At 39.1% G+C, this 21,689-nt stretch overlaps 1 protein-coding gene across 1 annotated transcript in view; it reads right to left on the reverse strand.

The window, feature by feature from the left end:
• Positions 1-21,689, reverse strand: part of GLIS3 (GLIS family zinc finger 3) — a 439,240-nt gene that overhangs the window by 269,502 nt on the left and 148,049 nt on the right. The window contains exon 4 of the mRNA XM_006094116.3: positions 16,513-17,614. Coding sequence (XP_006094178.1) covers positions 16,513-17,614 — 1,102 coding nt within the window. The remainder of the gene's footprint in view (positions 1-16,512; positions 17,615-21,689) is intronic.

A 21,689-nucleotide genomic window follows, 5' to 3' on the forward strand; every position in this document is an offset into this window, starting at 1 on the left:
GAAAAAATTTTATCATTTTTAACAAGTTGAAATGATTTGGTGTCAGATACCAGGGTCATTCTTTAATCAAAGAAATAAAACCAGTGTTGCCTTTTTCTTTTAATTTAGCAGAACTTGAGCAGCCATTTTTGTAGTAGTATCACTGAGATATATGCTGTTTAAGTGATATAACACTGAGGAGGGAGCAGAAAAACTGGTTCTTATAAAGTTCCCAGGCATTGAGACCCATTTTACTCATTGACTCTATCACTGTACAACTTTAACTAACATGGCAGAGAAACTGCCCATTGGTTGAAATTCTACATGGTCTATGTACATAGTGCTCCTCCAGGGACTCTCTAGCTGTAAAATAAACAGAGTTATGCAATTTCACTGTCCTAGTGAGATGAAGGAAAAAATTAGGATGGAGAGCCCTGGAAAACAGCATAGTGTGGGATGGAGTAAACATAACTCCCAGTAACTTCATGGAAGGCTGTGGTAGAGTGGAAAAAAATGTTCTTGTCCAGCAGTCCTGGTGTACAATCCAGTATTTACTGGTTATATAACCTTAGATAAAGGCATGTGAACTGTTTCCTCATTTTAAACTGGAAATGAAAACTGTAACCACCTTTTCTACCTCAAAAGATTATTATGAGATACCAATGAGGTTATGCATGGGATAGTGCTTTGTAAACCTGAAGCACTGTCCTATGGAAGATGTTATTATCTTGGGTAGAGTTCAACTTCCTTACAGTCTATCTCAAATCACAAAAAACTCTTTTACTCTCAGGGTCCAATAGTAAATGTCCAAATACAGCTTTTCCTACTTAATGTTCTTCCATCATGAGCATAGTGGGCTTCTTGTGATTCTGTATAAACCAGATAAGGCTCCTTTTATTTGTCAATGTCTATTATCATTGTCACTAATCATTCGACATAAAATATCTCCAAACCCCATCTTTACTCAAAAAGTCTTCTGAGTGGAACAGATCAACTAAATAATTAGTGTCTTACATTTTGGAAACTATTCTTCTAGGGTAGTAGAATACTGTAACTACTGATACCTTTCCTGATGAAGATCCAAAAATCTGTTTTTTAAACTGCTTCAAATTAGCTCTTTAAAAACAAAACAAAACAGGTAAATCTCAAAACCCTGAAAAACATATAAATGTGGTAAAACTGAATACTGCTGTCTTGACACAGCTGTAGAGCTCAAGGTTCTTTTTGCTTTTCTTATCAAATTAGGTTGTGATGAAAAGAGAACTCCTTTTCCTGTTAAATGAGTCATTATATTTAGTGCCATCTTGAGCACCAACAGTGCACCCTTTCGGTGACTTATTCTAAATGGAAGAGTGAAACAGGCTTCACTTTAGAATAAAGAGGCAGAGCACCTCAAGGACACACAGTGAAACTGCAAATTTGGACTTCTAAATTTCTGTGTGTTTTCAACACTATAAATTCACTATAAATACTAAAATTGATGAGAATCTGAACACTGATAAGGATTATTCTCATCTAAGGCTAGAGTTCTGACTTAGAATATCATAATTTCTAGTCTAGATGCTTCCCCCAGCAGAAAAGGATAAATTCTAAACACAACCATTGTATTAGGACAGGATACAAACCCCCCATTTACATCAGTATTTTCGTAAGAAAAGGAAATCACAGTGACAACTAGATACTTGGAATAATTTACTTCAGTTCCTACTATATTCCTAGACACATAAAGGATTACTTCTTCATCAACTACTCATCAGAAGTTGCAAAGGTCATGGCCAGGGTCCTCAGTGAGGCCAGGGAAGAAGTAGAGGTCTCATAAGTTATCACCTGGCAATGCCAAGTGAGGATTTTTGTCTTTGTTTTATTTTTAAGCCAAGTATTTGTATTTCAGACACTGGCTATAATCTCAAAATAACGACCCTGCCTCTACATGAATACGGCTGATAAATTCAGGGTCCCTTAACTCAGTGGTTCCCAACCAATATACATAGCAATACCTGGAGATATTTTGGTCACTACTGGGAGTAGAATGTGTGCTACTAGCATCTACTAGGTAGAAGCCATGGATGCAGCTAAACATCTACAATGCCCAAGAGAACCCCTCATCAACAAAGAATTATCTGGTCCAAAATGTCAATAGTGTAAGGTTGTGAAACCTGGTCCTAAATGGTACAATAGTTCACCTTGCTAAAGAATATAACAAGCCCCAAAACAGACATAACTCCCTAATATATGGACTTAAATATTAAATGTTCACTATTTTGAAGCACTGAATATTCTTTCTTTCACAGTCACTGGGTAGAAACACACACAGAGCTTTTAAGCTCTGTTAAAACCTCCATTATTTCTTTGTAGCTACCCTCAATAGCTTTGCATAGCAAGGAAAAAGCAAAAGGAATGAGTAGGTGCTAGAAAGATAGGAGGAGTTGGGAAACAACAGAAGGAAGAAGTAAATCTAAAGAGGAAAAAAATGCCTATCCCTTCTCTGGATGTAGATATGCCATAACACTTCAGTCAAACAAAAGAGGCATCCTGTTGGAGCCAAAGAAGTTTTATTGCCACAGACATGAACATCATAAAATTTTCCAAAAGCCAAAATGTAAGGTTTTGTTCCCTAGATATCATGGTCCACAGTAAACAAACCCAATACATGGAACACAAAGGTTTTTCATGAAGCTGTTCCTACAGTAAAAAGAAATATAATTGTGTAATCTTAAAATTAAAGTTATTCCCACACTCATTGGGCTTCAGTGACCAAGAACAGAGCCTCTGAGCCTTTCACACAACTTATTTAGAATGTGAATCTGAGTACAACCCCTAAGAGCCTCCAAAGAGTTGCCATTTCACATTGTTCCTTATCAACACCACAGAGACATTCTTGGAGCAAGCTCTCTAAATAGAAGTCAGCCAAGCAATTGAAAAGATACATTCCAGAACACAAGATACCATCAAATTCACTGATAGATTAATTTATTAAAAGACAGAACTTCAGCATCTCACTGTTAAAAATTAAGGGGAAAAAACAAAAACAAAACTACCTATTGCTTTATAAATACCCTCAACACAGTGATGACCAAGAATTCATCCAGTCTGTTCCTAGACTCCTTGTCACCTCAATGTCACCCCACTGGTAGACTGACAATATTACTTTTCAGAGTGTCTCTTTATACACTGTTAAGTTCTGTCTGAACTAAGAGATATAAATCCTGTTGTTAATATCAAGAACATAAGACCATGAGACTATGATGTTAGAAACATACTTATTATCTTGAAGTCTGTCCTCCTTGTTTTCCATTGCTTATCTTCTAGTCTGGAAACAAAAATACAGGTACTCCAATGGCAGGCCAACCTGGAACAACCTCCTCAACCTCTCCTTTTTTATCTTCAATGGTCCCTTGAAATTCTCCTGGATACATGAAAGGCAGGTGGCATCGGGGCAAAGGAGATACACAGTGTTTGGTAAAGAGGAAGACGTAACTTTTTTCATGACTCTACTTCTAATTTCACTTTAAATCAGGCCAGCCATTCTCATAACCTTAAATACTATTCATTCACAGGTAATCCCCCAAATTATATCAGTCTCTAGACTTTTCTGATCTCCAGAATCACCATTTGAGACTCAATCACAGGCACCTCAAACTTAACAAGTCTAAAACCAAACTCTCTGCTTCCTCCCTAAACCTTCCACAATCACCCCATCTCAGTTAAAGGTAACTCCCATCCTCCCAGATATGCAAGCCAAACATTGGGGTCACCCCTGACACCCCATATCCAATTCATTGGGAAATCTTGTCAGGTCTGTCTATGTTTATATAGCCAGAATCCAACTGTTTATCCCAACTTCCAACACTGAGCATAAGAAGGAAGACCAAAGAGAAGGCAACTGCAATAATCCCACTCATGGACGTTTGGTTTTCCTGCTTTACTCTCCAAATGGCACAGTGATTGTATTAAATAAGATCTTATCACTCCTCTACTCAAAACCATCTTCTTTAGACAAGGCCCTAAACAATAAAGCCCTCATTTTTTTTCTTGAACTCCTCTTCTCTCTCTTCTTCCTTCACTCTACTCCAGCCACCCCCTTTTCGATGTTTCTAGAACATGCCAGGCCAACAATCCTACACTTGCTGTTCTCTCTGCCTGAAACTTTCTTCCTGCTAATAGCCACATTATTTACTATCTCCCCCTAGAGAATATAAGCTCCAAAAGGACAGGGAGCATTGAGACTGATCTATTCACTGCTATATCCCCATGGCCTAGAAAAGAGGTTGACATGAAACAGTTGTTCAATAAGTAGCTGTATGAGTCAAATAGATATACTCACCAGAGAACTTCCTTTCTGTTTGCACTGCAGGGTCACATTTAGAGATCAAAAAGAGCATGCACACATACAATTAGATTAATGACTGCATTAAAATGTAAATGTAAACCAAATATTTAAACATCTAAAATATATTTATGTGAAACAATTATACAAATAACCTTATAATTTTCTCCATATTAACACAATTTTTATTATTTTGATTTTTATAGTATCTGAGTAAAATGAATGAAGAAACAAAATAAAGTGAATTAGAGACGGTCGGTATAATTTTTTAAAAAATGCATAAATCTGTATTTAAGAATTTTAAATTGTCCCCCATTGCAGACACCTTCAATTAAGCCTATTCTAATTTTGGTTAAGTGAGATCCCAACTTCAATATTTCACTCTGAGGCACAGCTGTTTGACAAATGCAGCAGGAGCCCATCAAGATACTTAGCAGCATCAGTTGTTCAGAACACAATGGGCTTTAAAATATTTATTTTTGTCAAACCCTATTACTCACTGATAGTAATCAGCAAGCAATCTTTGAAGGAAATATACAATCAAGCAACTAAAAATGCCTTTTATGAAACTCTTCCTTGAAAATAAATCATTGACACTCCAAATGGTAATATGTACTCTTAATTTTGAACTAAACTGTCCATTGATCTGCTAAGATCTATGTTCCTGACGCTGTGGTCTAGTAAAATTCATTTTTTCTGAAGTTCTGAGTTCCAGAAAGTGGCAGTAACACAGTTGTTCATTTTTATTTACTATCTCAATACAGTAAACAATTAGTTATTTCTCCATTATCTGTTCAGATTATACTACACATTTTTTCCTTAACTGGTTCCATCATAAAGGTCTCATTCCATGCACATAGCACAAAACCAGGGCTATAGTAGAAAGCTAGTCTTCCTGGGCACACAATGGAGCAGGATCGGGCTCATCCAGATAGCCTGAGCTGCTGGTGCCATCGCCAATGATGAAGCTATTGAGAGAAAATACTTGCTACAGAGATAGCTAGAGGTAATTACAACAAACTCAGTCCTTGTCTCAAGAACTCGCTACCTCGATTTCTGATGCAGTTTGGGACTTTCAGAAATAGAAAATGGCTCCTGTTTCATTGTCACACCTTTATAACAACTTGTATCCCAGCACACCTCCCACCAACACCTGTGACAAGTTTGGACAAGCACAGCTGAATCACTTGAGATGGGCCAAAAGGTCAGGGCCCTGAAAGTTTGTCAGCCAGCATGATTATCTTAAGCCACTGGAAAGCACTCTATGTGCTTCAGAGAACAGGTAGATTTTCCACTATACAAAAGCAGCTTTGTTTCTATATATGTGACGCCTCATAATTAGAATCAATGATTTTTTTTTGTCGCTCCCGATAAGCCTGTTTGCCCAGCTTCGTTTTCCTAAAACACTTTAAATGTTTCTAGGAAGGGTGAGTGTCGGCAGAACACTGAAACAGGCCTTGAACCGGCACGATGTTTACAATTTGTCATCCTTGGGGGTAATTTTGCAAGCTCAAGCACACTAAAGGACATATTATAAAGAGCCAGGCAATTTCATTTTGTTTGAATATATTTATGAAAATGGACCAAAAGTGTCCAGAGAGGCACATGGTCATTTTTTCCTTGAGTGTGTGCCCAGTTCATGACCAAAAGCAAGCATTCAGAGAATAGGAGAGCATTTATGACCACACTGTGTGTATCCAATAAGCTACTTCATAAGCAGATGGGGAATATTGTTTTTCAGGGTCTGAGTAAAGTAGCCCTTCACACCAAATGTCTGCTCACAATGGTGGATCTCTCAGTGATTCATTATGACCCTGCCCTTGATAATGAGCAGATTTCCCTCAAGGGTGAGTGTCTGTGGGACACAAAGACATCACACATCCTCATGACTTAGAAAGATGATGAGCAGTGGGGAATTATGCACCAAGAACATGTAATTTGGACAAGGTGGGAAAAGCTGAGTAATTCACTTGAGATAACAAGAGTTTTCCCAGCAGTGGTGACTGTATGGCAATGGAATCCTTGGAGAGTAAATTTTAAAAATGGTTGGGCTGGGAAAGATTTACTAAATTAAAATGCAAGTTATAGGAGCCAAGACTGATAAGAAAAGCGTAACAAAACCACTTTGATGGGACAGGGACACCCCTCATGAAAAACTCAAAGATCAAGGCTGAAATGTTTCTTATTTTCAAGGGAATATAGAGAATGAAGGTAAGTCATTGGGGGATGAGGGTAAGTCAGGGGAGAATCAGAATACGTCAAGGGTGAAGTAGGAAGAGCACTTCTAGTTCTTTGTGACAGAAACAATATTGTACTCAATTTCCTCCTGCACACACAGAAACACCACATTTCCCAGCCTCCCTTGCAATTAGCTGGGATCATGTGACTGAGTTCTGGCCAATGAGATGCAGGAAGTGAAGCGTGTAGCTTAATTTAGATCAGCTTCTAAAAACTTCTGCATGATCCTCAACATTCTGTTTTTCGCCCTAGACTCGGGTAGTGGAGGCATTTAGATAGAAGGATCCTGATTACTATATGATCACAGGGAGGAAGCTGTATTAGAACATGAATAAGAAATAAACCTTCATCATACCAAACCACTGAGATTTGGGCTGTCTGTTACAGAAGTTGGATTATCTTATTATTTCCAAAAACGCTTCCTTGTTACCATTTGTTTTTTCAAATATTATGTTATTATCTAAGAATATTTTCATCTCATTCTCAAGCAGAGGGATTTCAGAGATCTTCAAGAGCAATGGGAAAAATTAGTTTGCTTTCAGATTATTAGAACACAGGTTACCTGAAAAAAAAAGTCTGGTATCATTTTCAGAGGTGTTGGAGGGAAAAAATTTTCATTTATTTCATATAAGTTTAAAATATTTTATATACTTTTAACTTTTTATTATAGAAAATTTCAAATCATTACAGAAATAGAAGCAATAGAATAATGAACCTCATTGTATTCCCATCATTATCCATGTATGTATGGATATTTGGAGTTACTGATTGATACATATATAGTCATATGCACATAGCTAGGTAGGTAGTAGGGTAAGTAAATAGTAGGTAGGTAGGTATAATTATATATAATATATATATATTTGGGGGGGGGTCTAGTATAAATTAATCTAATAATTGGGCCAGGTACTGTGGGAGTACTCCTCTGTCCATCTCAAACATTTAGCTCTATTCTGCATTAATTCAGTCTGAGAAGAAAAAAAATCCAAAATAAATCTAAACAGTAGAGGGTGGGGAGGAGATCTTTAAAAGGGTTTGACAGGCTTAGCATAATGAGTGCCCGTCGAAACCTTTGTTTAACAGTACTTTACTCTCTTTACAGATTATAAAAGGAAATATTTGGCTAATGGAAGGCTACTCATACACGATAATGTATGCAGCCTCTGTCCACATTTTAATCATTTGACATCACTGATCAAATAGCTTTGGTCTCTAGTCTTCCCCAAGTTTTTAATTCTTTAAAGTCCATTATAGAAAACGCTTTTATGCTTGTTTCCACTTATGTGTTTCCCTGGCTGACCACTGGACATAAGAATAATTTGTGTTATATGATTGCTGCCAAGAGATACATTTTAATGAAGAATTAAACTATAAACTTTAAGAGACAATTGAGATGGTTTGGGAGAAATCAAAGTTTCAATTCACATGCACTAAAGCATACTCAGTGATGCTATTTCCTGAAATTAATTATTATACTAACTATATTTGCATTTGTATTAACTAGGTGTATGATTCTTTCTAATTTTAAAAACATTCATCCCTATTGGATAGGACAAGTTCTTTGTGATTTGCCCAGGGTAAACTTTCAGCCTCACTTCCCACTCCTACCTATTCTGGGTCATCAAACTACTTAGGACTTGTTTCTTTCCCTGGGCTCTTTCACACCCTTGTGTTATCACATGGTGTAGTGCCTCCACTTAAATGGCCTCCTTCCCTTTTTCTGTAAGAACTAGAGGCCCAGTGCATGAAATTTGTGTACAGCGGGGGTGGGGGGGTCTCTCAGCCCAGCCTGCACCCTCTCACAATCCAGGACCCCTTGGGGGATGTCCAACTGCTGGTTTAGGCCCAATCCCTCAGGGATTCCTGTAGGATCCGGCCTAAACTGGCAGTCAGACATGTAGGATCCGGCCTAAACTGGCAGTCAGACATCCCTCTTGCAATCTGGAACTGCTGGCTCCTAATCGCTCACCTGCCAGCCTGCCTCATTGCCCCTAACCACTCGTCTGCCTGCCTAATTACCCTTAACCACTCTGCCTGCCTGCCTGACCACTCCTAACTGCTCGCCTGCCTGCTTGATCACCCCTAACCACCTCTGCCTGCCTGCCTGATGGCCCCTAACCACCTCTGCCTTGGCCCCCGCCACAGCTTCGTCGTGAAGGACATCCGGAATGACTTCCAGAAGGTCATTCGGCTGTCCAGTCTAATTAGCATACTACGCTTTTATTATTATAGATTACTCTCTGTTTCAAAATGCAGTCACCTCCTCTAAGGAGCCTGCCCAGCCTCTACAAACATAGCTCCAAGTTTCTTCCCATTTTTCCATTAAAACAATTTGTATAGCCCGGCCAGTATGAACATATCAGTGCATATACTATTTGCATAGCTATACATTCTGGTCTCCCAATAACTAAACCCCTTCTACTCTCAAAAGTGTTCTGATTTAAATAATAAATTATATGGTCACCCTAAGTTTGGAGCACATTGCCCCTGCCCACCCAGAACCATGTCATCTCATTTTCTAATTTCTCAACAAGTTTCACTTTTTTTTTTTTAGTTCTTCAAAATTCTCCCTCAAAAGGATTAGTCATTCTTCCTACTCAAGTACATTTTATATGGCCCAAGAAAGTAAAAATAAATACTGTGCTGCGAAATCAGAAAACACAGGTTTCATTCCACGTTCTCACCAAATTCCTATCTACACCAACCTCTTATATGAGTGATGACACCTATTAGACTAACCCAGCTCCTCCCCTCTGGATGAAGGCAGTCCAGGATCAGACAGATGGAAAATTGAATCTGCCTGCCCGTGCCTATGGTCTGTGTCTACCACACATCCACTGGCCAGGGTTACAACACCCATTGTCTTCTTTATAATCTAGAAGCCTTGACTCAATAACTACAGTAGAAACTATTAAATCTGCCTGGAAAAACAATTAACATCTCTTTTCCATATCATTCTACTCAGAGCTTGAAGAAACACTTCTGAAAGATCAAAGAGAATCCGACTATCTCTTTTTTGGAAAAATAAATGTGTTTGGTCTTTCACTCTACACACAGAATTTGAGTTCAAATTCTTTCTGAACTCAAGATGTCAACTTGACCACTCAAAATACAGGTAATCAAAAAAATATTCCAAAGGTCACAAAAGGCATCACTAATAAATTACCAAACTAATTTTCCACACTGGTACAGTCTGAATGAACTAAGAAACATACATTTTAAAATCTATATAGGAATAAACCTCAAAAGGTTTGAAATATATTCCCTTAATTAGATCATTTATGAAAAAGATCTAGATAATTCTTTCTAATTTTAAAAACATTATTTCGGGGCATGGAAATTAGAGAAACCACAAAACAAATATGAGCTAAAACGAACATTAACTGTCATGTAGTTAATGATTTTGCTCAATGAGGAGAAAGCCTCAAATATTTAACCTCTTAGGGTTTCTCTCATTATCTGTTGTTTTTTCCATTAATCCTAGAATTGCAGTGCAAAGAAACATAAACCATGATTTGCTTTAAAACATTTGCCCAAATCTGCCACAAATGTACTTTCACAGAGCAAAGTTCATGACAGGCCAGCTCCCCAGGTAACATGGATTAAATGTCTTCTAAAGGAAAATAAAATTAAGCCACTACTAATGGAAGGCTTCTAAACTGTGTTTGGGGATGTGAAATACGGCCTGACAGATGCCTAATAAACTGTGGTTAATACCCCTTCTGATGAGAATTTCTGCAGTTTTGCTTTTACCTATAAGAAGTTTGTAATTTAAGGTGACACGTATATGTCTACACAGTATAGCGAACATGTATATACACAGATAAATATGCCAGTATCTCTTTCTTATGTAAAATTGTTGGGGGGCGCGGAATCTTGTAATTTAGTTGTAGTTTTTTTAATTATTGAGTTTGCATTAAATATTTGACAGACTGATGCCTTGTTGATACAATTTGGAAGCTACACTCTCTCTGATCTTTACCAGATGTTTCACTTGTGGTGTTTCAGCCTCAAGAGACAAAGAGGATATTAATGATAATTTTATTTATTTAATCACTTCAGGAAGATTTGATAAAAAGGAAAACTAAATATTTTGGTAACTTACTAATTCTCCAGAAATATCCAGAGTAGCAAAAATGTTTTGAAGATCACTTTATATTAAAAGCAGAAAGGCTGCATTATATTTGGAAGACAGAACACTCTCTCTTCTTACCTTTAAAAATGCAAGTGATGTGACAGATTTGTCAGTTCCACTTTTAACTCAGGGAGGCAAGGAGGTGGTGATGATAGACATTGCTCAGCACAGTTTCATCCCAACCTTAACTGACTATTAATTGTAGAGAAAGTATACTCTGAATAGGAAATGGACACTCAATTGAAAGCCTTCTGCCACTATTTGAATCACTCTATTATCTTATCTCTTGTCCCTGAATTTTGTTCCAAGGGAATATGAAATTACCCTAATCACTATCAGGGCATGGATGATAATGAAGATGTACTCCTCCTAAACACTGCCTCCCTACACCTTGATTAAAATGACAAGGTAGGCTTCCATTTATCTAGAGTTCAATGTCAGGACATGAAAGCTTTGAGAGCACTGGTTCTCACCCTTGGCTGCCCATTAGAATCACCAGGGAAGCTGCAACCCAGAGCAATTACATCACAGACTCTGGGGGTGGGACCCAGGTATGCATATTTTATAAAGCTCTTTTAGGGATTCCACAGTCATTCAAGGACCACTGCCCTAGAGGCACTAAGTAGGCAACAGTCAAACAATTTACTACTCTTAGAAAAATCACTTAAATCTCTAGGCTTTGTTCCCCTCATCTGAAAAAAAAATGGTATGTGTGGACGGGAATTAGTGTTATACTTATTGATTTTCTTATACTTTTAAATAAAAATGTATACTTATAGTTATGGAATATTTCAACACAGGCAGCAAAGCATAGAAACTATTTTAAGATACTTGTGATACCTATGCTACCACCACCAAGCTAAAAAGAAATTAATATATTGCTGTATTTGTTTCAGTTCTCTCACTTGTTGGGGGGAAAAAAAGATAAAACAAAATTCCCATATCCTATTTCTTCCTATTTCTTTGCTCTCTAGAAGTATCCATTATCTTAAGGTTACTGTTTATCCTGACCACACCAGTTTATTGTACACAAGTAATTATGTACCTACAAAGACTATGTAATATTGCTTAGTGTGTGTTTAAAGGTACATAAATTGTATTACACTGTGTATATCCTTTGGCATTTAAGTTTTCATTCAACATGGTTTTTTGAGATATATCCATATTAGCATCTCTCCAATCTATATAGAGGTTTATATCTAGTTCATTAATTTTAAACTCCCTTATACTATTTCATTAGGAATAAACCACAGTTCATTGATTTACCTTATCTATGGATACTTAGTTTATTTACCGTTTTAAAAGCAGAGGCGCAATAAATACCTGTTTGTGTGTCTTCCTGCCACCATATGTAAGAGTTTCTCTAGGTTGGGGAGACACTCAGACATGGTTTTTTTGGATATCCTTACCTTCTTCTGTCCTAGATATTTCCAATTTTTTCCAAAGTAGTTACACCAATTTACTCTCGCCAGCAATATTAAAAGCATTCCCCATTCTCCGTACTTTCATCAATACTTGACAACATGAGAACTTATTAATTGCACCAAAATGAAGCTTGTGGAGTGGTAACTAATAATTATGCTTAGATGGCATTTTCCTAAGGTCTCTTCTGGTCGTATTATCGTGGTCACCACATCAACACCAAGTCTTATCAAAATAACAAAATAAAGGATGTGGAAAAAACCTTCTATGGTTTATATTGAATTTACTTTTCCTCAAGAAATGTCTTTCATGGCTAATGCTGGCCCATGAACCCATAAATCAGTCCATTAAAGAGGAATGGGGACATGGCCTAGCTCTGTATTTATTTTCTTGTACTCATAATCCAATGTTACTTAAAAAGCAAACTTGCCCAGTATTCAAGCCAAAGCAAATACTCTGGATTTTGCCAGGCAAAATGCCTGTGGAGAAATGAGTCAATTCATACAAAATTCAAAGCTGTCTTTGGTCAGTGACATTTTCGTGAAAATCTGTGGGTGGGTAAAAGTTTTGCAAAATTCCTTTTTGCTATTGGATAAAATTCATCCAGGAAAAATAAGCAAAATTTAAGTGGCGACCCACATTCCCCTTAATTCCCTTATTAACACTCCCTAACCTCCCAGCACAACTGCTTTCTATTGTGCACAAAGGAAGCCATCAGTGTTCCAAACCCTGGCAACAGGATCCTGTCCCTCTACTTACTCTGCTCCCATCAGATAGGCTTTCTCCCGAGGCATACTAGCCAAGTGAGCAAGCTTCAGCTCATTCAAGTCATACCTTCCTGGGAATGCTACCCAGGCACTGCACACTCTTCAACTTAATAGCAAAAAGACCTACAGTAAAAACATGCTCAGCATACACTCTGTTGGAACCATTACTATGAACCATTACTATGGATACTGTTAGAGATGGTTAGTGTACATCTATAGTTTTGGGTTACACTTTTAGGAATCTGAAATTTAGGGGTTGAGGAAAGAAATTCAGACTCAGAGACTTGTTCTTACTTGGGAATTAGAAACCCTATCATCTCAGAAAAACGTAACAAAATTTAGCACAATTATACCCAGAAATGCTCAAAAGTTCTGTTAATTCTAAGATTCATCAGTGTTGGGGTTTGTCTAAATTCAGGAAGGTTTAAATAGAATGATTTTGCACCTAGGAATTACCTGAGTTAGTAAACAGCAGTGAATGGACTCAGATATTTTTAAGATAATATTGTCATATCTCAGTTTCTGATTTAACTGAGTTCTGCCTGTTTGCCTAAGAAGGCCTTTACTTCTCAAGGCCTTGGACATTGGCTGGGTTTATCTCTGTAATCCAGGCCAGGCCTGGAAAGAAAGCACCTGGTTTGACTTTCCATAGAAGCAATAGGATGAGATATATAGAAGGGTGGAGTTTCTTGGATGGGAAAGAGAAAAGAAACAATTTCTTCTTCCACTAAGTTAACCGAATAATACATTAACGACCCTACCCCAGTTCTGCCACCTAGAACCTTAAGTAGTCGGAATCCCAGAGTTCTGAGTTACAATCAGGGATTCTGAGAATGCATCTCCCGTGCATGACATGGAATTTGGCGTCGAAGGAGGATACCAGTGGCAGCCTCTGACTGTAAGCAAGCTGTCACTGAGTAGCCCTTTCACACACTCTCGTCTACCATGACTCCAGATACTCACTGTGCTGCTTATAGCCATGCTCACCTACACAATTGGGTCACTACCTCTTTCTAGGGTCAATAAGTGAGTGAAAATGATGACTAACTTTAACTATGATCCACAGAAAATTAATCACAGTTAAACATACATGAACCAATTTAAAGTGCTCCTAGCTTTTGCAGCATGTGACATAGCCACAAAAACCCAAAGATCACTGCATGTCTCCAAAAGGGGAATGTGGTCATTTTCCTTGGCAAGGATCTTGAGCTTTGAATCAACTACCATCAGATTTCAAAGCAGTAGGAGATGAAACATTTTGGTTTTAACAGTTCTTTGTGTCTGGATTCTAAGAGTGTAACAACTGGTTTTACCAAAAGCAGACAAATGCATCTTTTTCAGATGTGCATTCACATTAAGCACAATGTCTTCTATCAATAGACTACAACTTGAGAAGACTGCTAAATTTTCACAGAAAATTATTTGTTGCCAGTTAGCTTTGGCCTTACAAATCAGGCAAATGACATGTAGCAACATAACAGTTTTCAGAAGACATAATGTTCATGATATATATGTGTTATATGAAAATGGATGTCTTCCTGCTAAAAATACATAGTCCCAAGACTAGAACTGCAGTGTAAGTCAGCTCCTAAGAAATCCTGTTTTGTATAAATACATTTTCACTATAACATGTGTAAGTAAATGCTTTGTGGTTCTAAATTTGATATGGAATAAATCCCACAATCTGAATTTTGCAAAGATTCCATTTAGAAGTGGGAAGTGGGCAGCTTAGGGGAGAGAGAAATCACTTCCCATACCCATCCTGGACAATACAATGGAAAGCTTTGCAAAGGCATACAAACATCCACCTCTTATTCTTCCACTTAAGTATTTCTATTTTTAATAGTCATCATGCACTTTAGCAAAAGTCAACTTGTTATATGCCTTTGCAGAGTTAAGAACAGTGGGAAAATGGGGAGTCCTACTGCACAAAAATTAATTTTGCAATGCAAAAAACATTTTTTGGATAATTTAAGCCTTTATGTGTTTTTGGTGTGTTGTTGTTGTTGTGTTGTTGTTTTCAGTAAAACCAAATCCAGCACACTATTTTCAGCCAGAATTAGTCATAACTAAAAGTTTGGACTGCTTTCGTTCGGAGACTAAATGTCTTTCCTGCTTGCAATAGGCCTCTGTGTTCCAAGCAGAGTAAATGGAATTGCCTTCAATTGCTTGTCTCTTTCTGGCATTTTTAATGCAGAACCCTACTGAAAGAGTAGCATTTTGCCACCTGGAATGTAATTATTCTTTTCACTCCTATAACCTGGCAGTCTCACCATGTATCAGCTTCAGGTTTTCCTTAAGAAAAATCACAACATGGGGCATAATGTAACAATGAAAAATGCAATTTCATTCTGCCAGAAATTCTTAAAACTCTTTCAAAAATACTGAATGGCGAAAAAGTGTACCTAATACTTGCATGATAGCTATCATCTGCTTGGTTTGCTTTTACATGAATGGGACAACTTGACCAATCTATAATCAACATACACATGGTCCAGATGATTTATCATCAGGATATACTACAGAAAGAAGGAATTCTGTCTAGGGGATCCTGGTCTAACTAAGTTCCTTTTCAAAATGATTTCTATATTTCACACATTTAGTGACCTGTAGCATATTCAATATCCAGGGAGTACCTACGATTCTCAGATTTAGCTCTAAAAGAAATAATCCTGTCCATCTAAACTAATATAAAACGCATGCTCTTTTTTCCAAGAGTTAAGTGAGCTGTCTGAGATTGTGCAAAACTGTCTGTGATCCCAAGGGTGATGTCCTGCTTATAAACACGGAGGGTTTCTGTGAGGTGTGAGATGATTGTGAAATCATTTCAGAGCCATATTATTAAAAAAAAAAGAGTCAATTTTGCCAAGAAACAGAGATAGTTCCAGGACTGATGTTATGAAAGGGGGAGGCAGAGGAAAAAAGAGACACCATGCTCACTTCCTTCAATGCCAAAGGGACATTTCCCTCTTGGTTCTTTCTCCCATACTACTTTACAAAATGCTCTCTCCTCAAAGTTCAGTGAGATTCTATGAGATTCTGGCCCTGTGGCATCCCCTGGGTGTTTTATGCCAGCTATAAATCATTAACTAGCCTCACAACCCTGGAGTGTGCAGTGTGGAGGCAGGCAAGAGGGTTCACACAGGCAAGAGGTGTTTACTAGCCAAGTGGCTAAATGTGAGTTCCTTTCAAATATCAGAACCAGCCCCCCTCCCCGACCCCATTACTAGCCCGGTCATTAGAGAGAAAGAAAAAATCACAAAATATTTGCTTTGAAAAAGACATAAAGCTTACTGGGGGTGCAGTGTGTGTTCCTCTGCCCTGCACATTTCAGCAACTTCACGTTGGTGCCTGGCAGGCATCTACTTTCCAACATTTTGGATGTTGTGGCAGATCAATGTCCCCTGACATGGTAGATCATTTACATTTGCAGAATAGAATCAAGAAGCGAAGGGATACCCAGCAGCTAATAATTAAAGAAACGTTCCCCTTCCTCACACTGAAGAGGAGTCAAATCTCATGGATACCTAGACCCCCATGCACCATCCAAATCTCATAAAGAGAAAATGTCCCCTGACTTGTGGGCCAACTGTGGAAAAACACATGCACTTTCCAGGGGCGCCCAGGAGCTTTGGAAAACTCACCGTGCACTTGTTGGGCTTCTCTCCGGAGTGGACTCGCATGTGGATCAGCAGTTTGTAGCGGGCATTGAATGGCTTGTACCTCCGAGGACACCCTGCCCAGAAGCAGGTGAAGTCTTCCCCTTTGCGCTGGTCTATGTGCACCTTCTCAATGTGCCGCACAAGTTCCTCCTGCTGGTCATACAAGGCGCTGCAGTCGATCCAGCGACAGCAGTGCTTGCCCCCCATGTCGTCCATGTCCCCATCCTCCTCCAGGGCCAGTGTCTGGGCATGGGGCACCAGCTCCTGGTGGTGCAGGTGCGGGTGGGCGTGGTAGGGGGGAGGGGGGCCTTGGGGCTGGGGTGGCAGAGGAGGCAGAGGAGACGCGGAGGGCAGGTCTAGAGCCCCTCCCGGGAAGTCATCCAGTCGTTCCGTCTTCAGCAGGCCGGCTGGCTGGCCCTCGGGCCCGGGCAGGCCATGCTGCACCACCATGTTGTTGACCAGGGGCTGGAGGCCTCCATGCTCCAGCTGCTGCATGCGCTCATACTCCAGCGCGCAGTCATCCTCGTAAGCCGGGAGCACCAGGCCGCTGCCGGCCACCCGCACACCCTTCTGGCTGTTGGGCACTGCACATGGCTGGGGGATGCAGCTCCCGCGCACCCCCAGGAAATGCCCATAGACCTCGGGCTGCGGCGACATGTTGGCCGGGGAAGCCCTGGACCCATTGATGTAGGCGACCAAGGACGTGGGAGAGGTGCGAATGATGGTATTGAAGTCTATGCCAATGCCATCGGACAGCGGGGACAGGGACAGGGCTCTCTTCTTGGAGCGGGCCGAATGTGACCTGGCTGAAGAGTGGCGGGGACTAGAGTAAGGAGAGTGGCTATTTTCCATGCCAAAAAGGTAGGCTGGCAAAGAGTTAGAGACACTGTTGCTGGACATGGCTGTCCCCGGAGGAAGGCTAAAGAGATCACCTAGGTCAGTGCCATTCTGAGAGCTGTGGTTGGCAGAGAGCGAAGGGAGAGCCCTGTAGCCTTGAGTCCACTCTTGTTTCACACTCAACGCTGACTGACTTTCCGTCAGACTCAAAGTCGTGGATGCCAAAGATTCACGTGAAATAAGGGACCTAGAACAGCAGCCAGAAGGGGGGGAAAAAAAGACAAACATTTTAGCAGGATATAAATTGCTTAAGAGCTAAAAGAACATTGACAATCCCTTAAGTAGTTCCCCTAATTACATTCCCGGCTAAACACACATTCTTTGGCTAAGATAACACCAAGGCTTTTAGTTCCAGGTAAATAACATTTTACCAAGAACAATAAAGGCTAATGCTCACCGGACTAATAAAACAAAAGATTGATTGTTATACGTAATCTTAATACTTTAATGATAATAAATAGTCCTTGCTTTATTTTTTAAACATTTTTTAATGTACGGGAAAAATTCGAGACCTAGGAATGATTATTGATGCCTGTGTCACGGCAAACCAAATAAGCAAGTATTTATTAAGTACCTACTGTGTGCAACACACTACAAATAGGCACTGCAAGGAATACAAGTCCACACAAAGTCCCAGTCTTTGAGGAAGATCAATTTGGTGAGGTAAAACATAAACCCATGCTTGACTTGAAAAAAAGTAAATCCTGGAAGTCAAAATGTCATCCAGGATATATAATAATAATTTCTTCATTTTGCAACAATCCCTCTCCTGTTCTTCTTACCCTTTTTCAAAGCATGCCTCATGTAACAGTATTTACCTGCATATCAAAATGGTTTCTAATGTAGTCTGGCCACCTTAAAATTCATTTTGCTTTACTATGGCATCATTGCCTTAAAAAATCACTGAAGAGAAAAACCTTTGTCCCTTGGATGGAAAATTTGTTACAAAAGCTAGAAATAACTCACTGTATTTCTCAATCAGACATGATGAATATCAGAAAAACCTGGCTTACTTATATGTTCCTACATTGGATTTTAGAGATCTTTTTTCTGACAAAAAATTAATCAAAAACAAAATAATATATATATACATATATATATATATATCTTCCCATATACTGCTTCCAAAGGAACTGAGGGAAAAGAGAAGCATTCTCACCCCATCTGCTCTTCTTGCTCCTTTTTATAAAATGGAAACCAGGAACACTGCTTCCTATAAGCATGAGATATTAGCCAGAAAATATCTCAGCTCCGAAATGCACAGTATAAGGTGATAGATAACACCATTATGGATGTGATGTTTCCATCAGGTGAAGTAATGTTTACCAATGACAAACACAGCAGGAATGTACGTCCAGTTGCCCTTGACACAAATTTTTTTTCTTGGTCTACATCCTTATATTCGGGCTGAAGTCCTTTTGCAAGCCCCAAAGTGGTTTCTGAACCATCTGTTTCTGAATTCCCCATGGACACTTTCAATTATTTTCCCAGCACACCTGCAGCGTGCAGCTCTCCCTGCAGAACTCAGGTGAAGGTTCCTGGTGATTGAATGTCAAGGACCTTTTGGTCCCTTCCCCAGGGAGATTCAGGAATTGCTTTCTGACCCAAGAAAAATCAGTAGTTGTGTCATATATGAGGAAAAGACAACTGACTTTGCTTTATGCCCCAAGGTTGAGAGAGTTTACAGAACATTCTCAAATGCTGCATTTGCCTGGTCACTGTCACACTAACGCATTTCAGATTTTTAAGCAGCAAATAGCAGGCAGAAAGTATTTTATCCACTTGTATGTACTCTGTATATGTAATTATATTATTTGATGGAAGGGCAGCCTACACTGAGACATGTTTATTTGTTCCATTGTCCAGAGATATTTCATACTTTTCTCAAATGATACTTAAATGATACTTAACTACGACTCAATTTAAATCTGAGCATAGCCCCATGCAGGCATGTTCCTTAACTCCTCAAACATCAATTTCTAAGACAGTTACCATATACTTTTTTCAGAAAGCAACGTCTATATTCTATTCACTAAGGCAATAATATACATAAAGAATTCTCTCTTCTATCTCAACATGTAATAAGAATAAAATTTACAACAAATGGCCTTTACCTATTGGCCCTCATCCCTCCTGTACAATTACCCAGATCTTTTACCTTTCAGAGTTTTAACCCATAACCTCCCCCAAATACACTAGCTCTCAATCAGAGACCTCTTTCCAAAGATGTTATACACTGGCTGCCTGTACTGTGCCTTAAACATAGCTAACTTCCTCAATAAAATTCAAAGCCTTTCCACAGAAGGGATCATTTTCATCTCCCCCAGCACCCACCAGAGTGTTAAGATACATAAGTTTCCAAAAAATTTTTGATTAAGAAAGTAACTAGTCAGTAACTAAGTAAAATAACTTCTTCTTAGCCTGACCGGCATGGCTCCGAGATTGAGCATCGACCTATGAAGTAGGAGGTCACGGTTTGATTCCTAGTCAGAGCACATGCCTGGGTTACAGGCTGGATCCCCAGTATGGGGCATGCAGAAGGTGGCCAATCAATGATTCTCTCTCATCATTAATGTTTCTGTCTCTCTCTCCCTCTTCCTTCCTCTCTGAAATCAATAAAAATATATTTAAAAAATAAATAAAGTAACTTCTTCTTAAGGACCAAATTCGTTATAGAAGCCTGGCCAGTGGGTTACTCAGTGGTTAGAGAATCAGCCCTCATACCAAAGGGCTGCAGATTATATTCCAGTCCCCTGGTTGGGTTGAATGGTAAGCAACCAATCCATGAGTCTTTCTCACATATGTCTCTCTTTCTCCTACCCTCTCTCTTTTTCTCTCTCCCTCAGTCCTCCCTCCCTGCCACACTCTCTAAAGATCAATGGAAAAAATATCCTCTAATGAGGATTAAAAACAACAAAAAATTCCTTATAGAAGTACAAATGAAGCAGCATTTGATAGGCAATCACCTACCAGTTGGACCACATACATCCTCCATTGATTTCCCCACATCATATCCCACATGTGGTTCATAATGCTCTGCTTGATTAAAGGACCTGGTATAACAGGCTTAAAGTCACACAAGCTGTGACTGAAACCCACATTTTCTGTTCTCTTTCTGCAACAACATGCTGAATGACTGTGAAGGGTTCCAAAGGACTCTCTCTTATAGCCCCTGCTGCTACGCACACCAGGACTATGGGAAAGAAAGTGACAAAGAGCTGTGGTTCTGTCACCTTACTGAGAGCAATCTCCATTTCCATATGGTCATCTGATCCTTGGGATATTATTTTTGGTGACTGGTTAATTTGGAGCTTTATGTGAAAGAAAAGCAATATAGCTCAAACAAAATAAAACCAATATGAGAAATTCAGAAACTATCAGTGAAACAGGTTAGGATGGCTAGTGAAGCAAGAATTCAGTAACTCTCATGGGGCCATAAGAGGAGTGATGGCCAAAGTGAATGGCTTGGTTCAAGGCCAAGATCAAAAGAAATACTAACTTATAGATCATGTGCAATTCCTCAAACTGAGATAGAGAGAGAGAGAGACAAACTGAGAGAGAGAGAGAGAGAGAGAGAGAGAGAGATATCTCCCCTGAAAGAATTAGTACTGCATCTAAACACAGAATGGTTTTATAAAGTGTTAGAACTTACAGCCCAGACTCCATTCTCAGCCCCTTGGCCTCCTCTGAGCTTTGTGGACACAGTCCAACCCAAAAGGAAACTCAAGGAAATTCCATCCCCAGAAATCAGCTCAGTAAGTGCCGGTTTAGGAGAGAAAAATGGGTGCCTTTTTGGATCTGGAATGACATTATTAGATTGGTGGTTCAACTTTGTAACTGAAAAACTAGTGATACAAGACAAAGTCTTTAGACTTCCTGTGTTTTGGGTCCATTATCTATAAAACAGGGATAATACTTGCAGGAAGTTTATAAATATTCGATCACAAAATATAGGATCACAATAGACGTGAAAGCACTCGCAAAACTAAACATCTACAAAACCCAGGCAAGTAGCATGCAATCTCTTCTTCCCAACTTTTGCCAGATTTGAATATGAAGTGACTGTAATGAGGTTATTTATCAGTGCCTCAGCCTCAACACTTTAGGGAAAATATATACACGGTCTTCGTTTTGCAGAGTGTTGGCAATGCCTAAATCAAGAATGGCTCCTGGATCTTTAGGAGGGTAAGGTATAGTTTGCATTTCTCATTAAGTAGGGCTAGTCAGAAATGGTTGGGAAATTAATGAAGGCAAATATACAG

Source organism: Myotis lucifugus, unplaced genomic scaffold, assembly GCF_000147115.1.
Source record: "Myotis lucifugus unplaced genomic scaffold, Myoluc2.0 scaffold_130, whole genome shotgun sequence".
In the NCBI taxonomy this organism is placed as follows: domain Eukaryota; kingdom Metazoa; phylum Chordata; class Mammalia; order Chiroptera; family Vespertilionidae; genus Myotis; species Myotis lucifugus.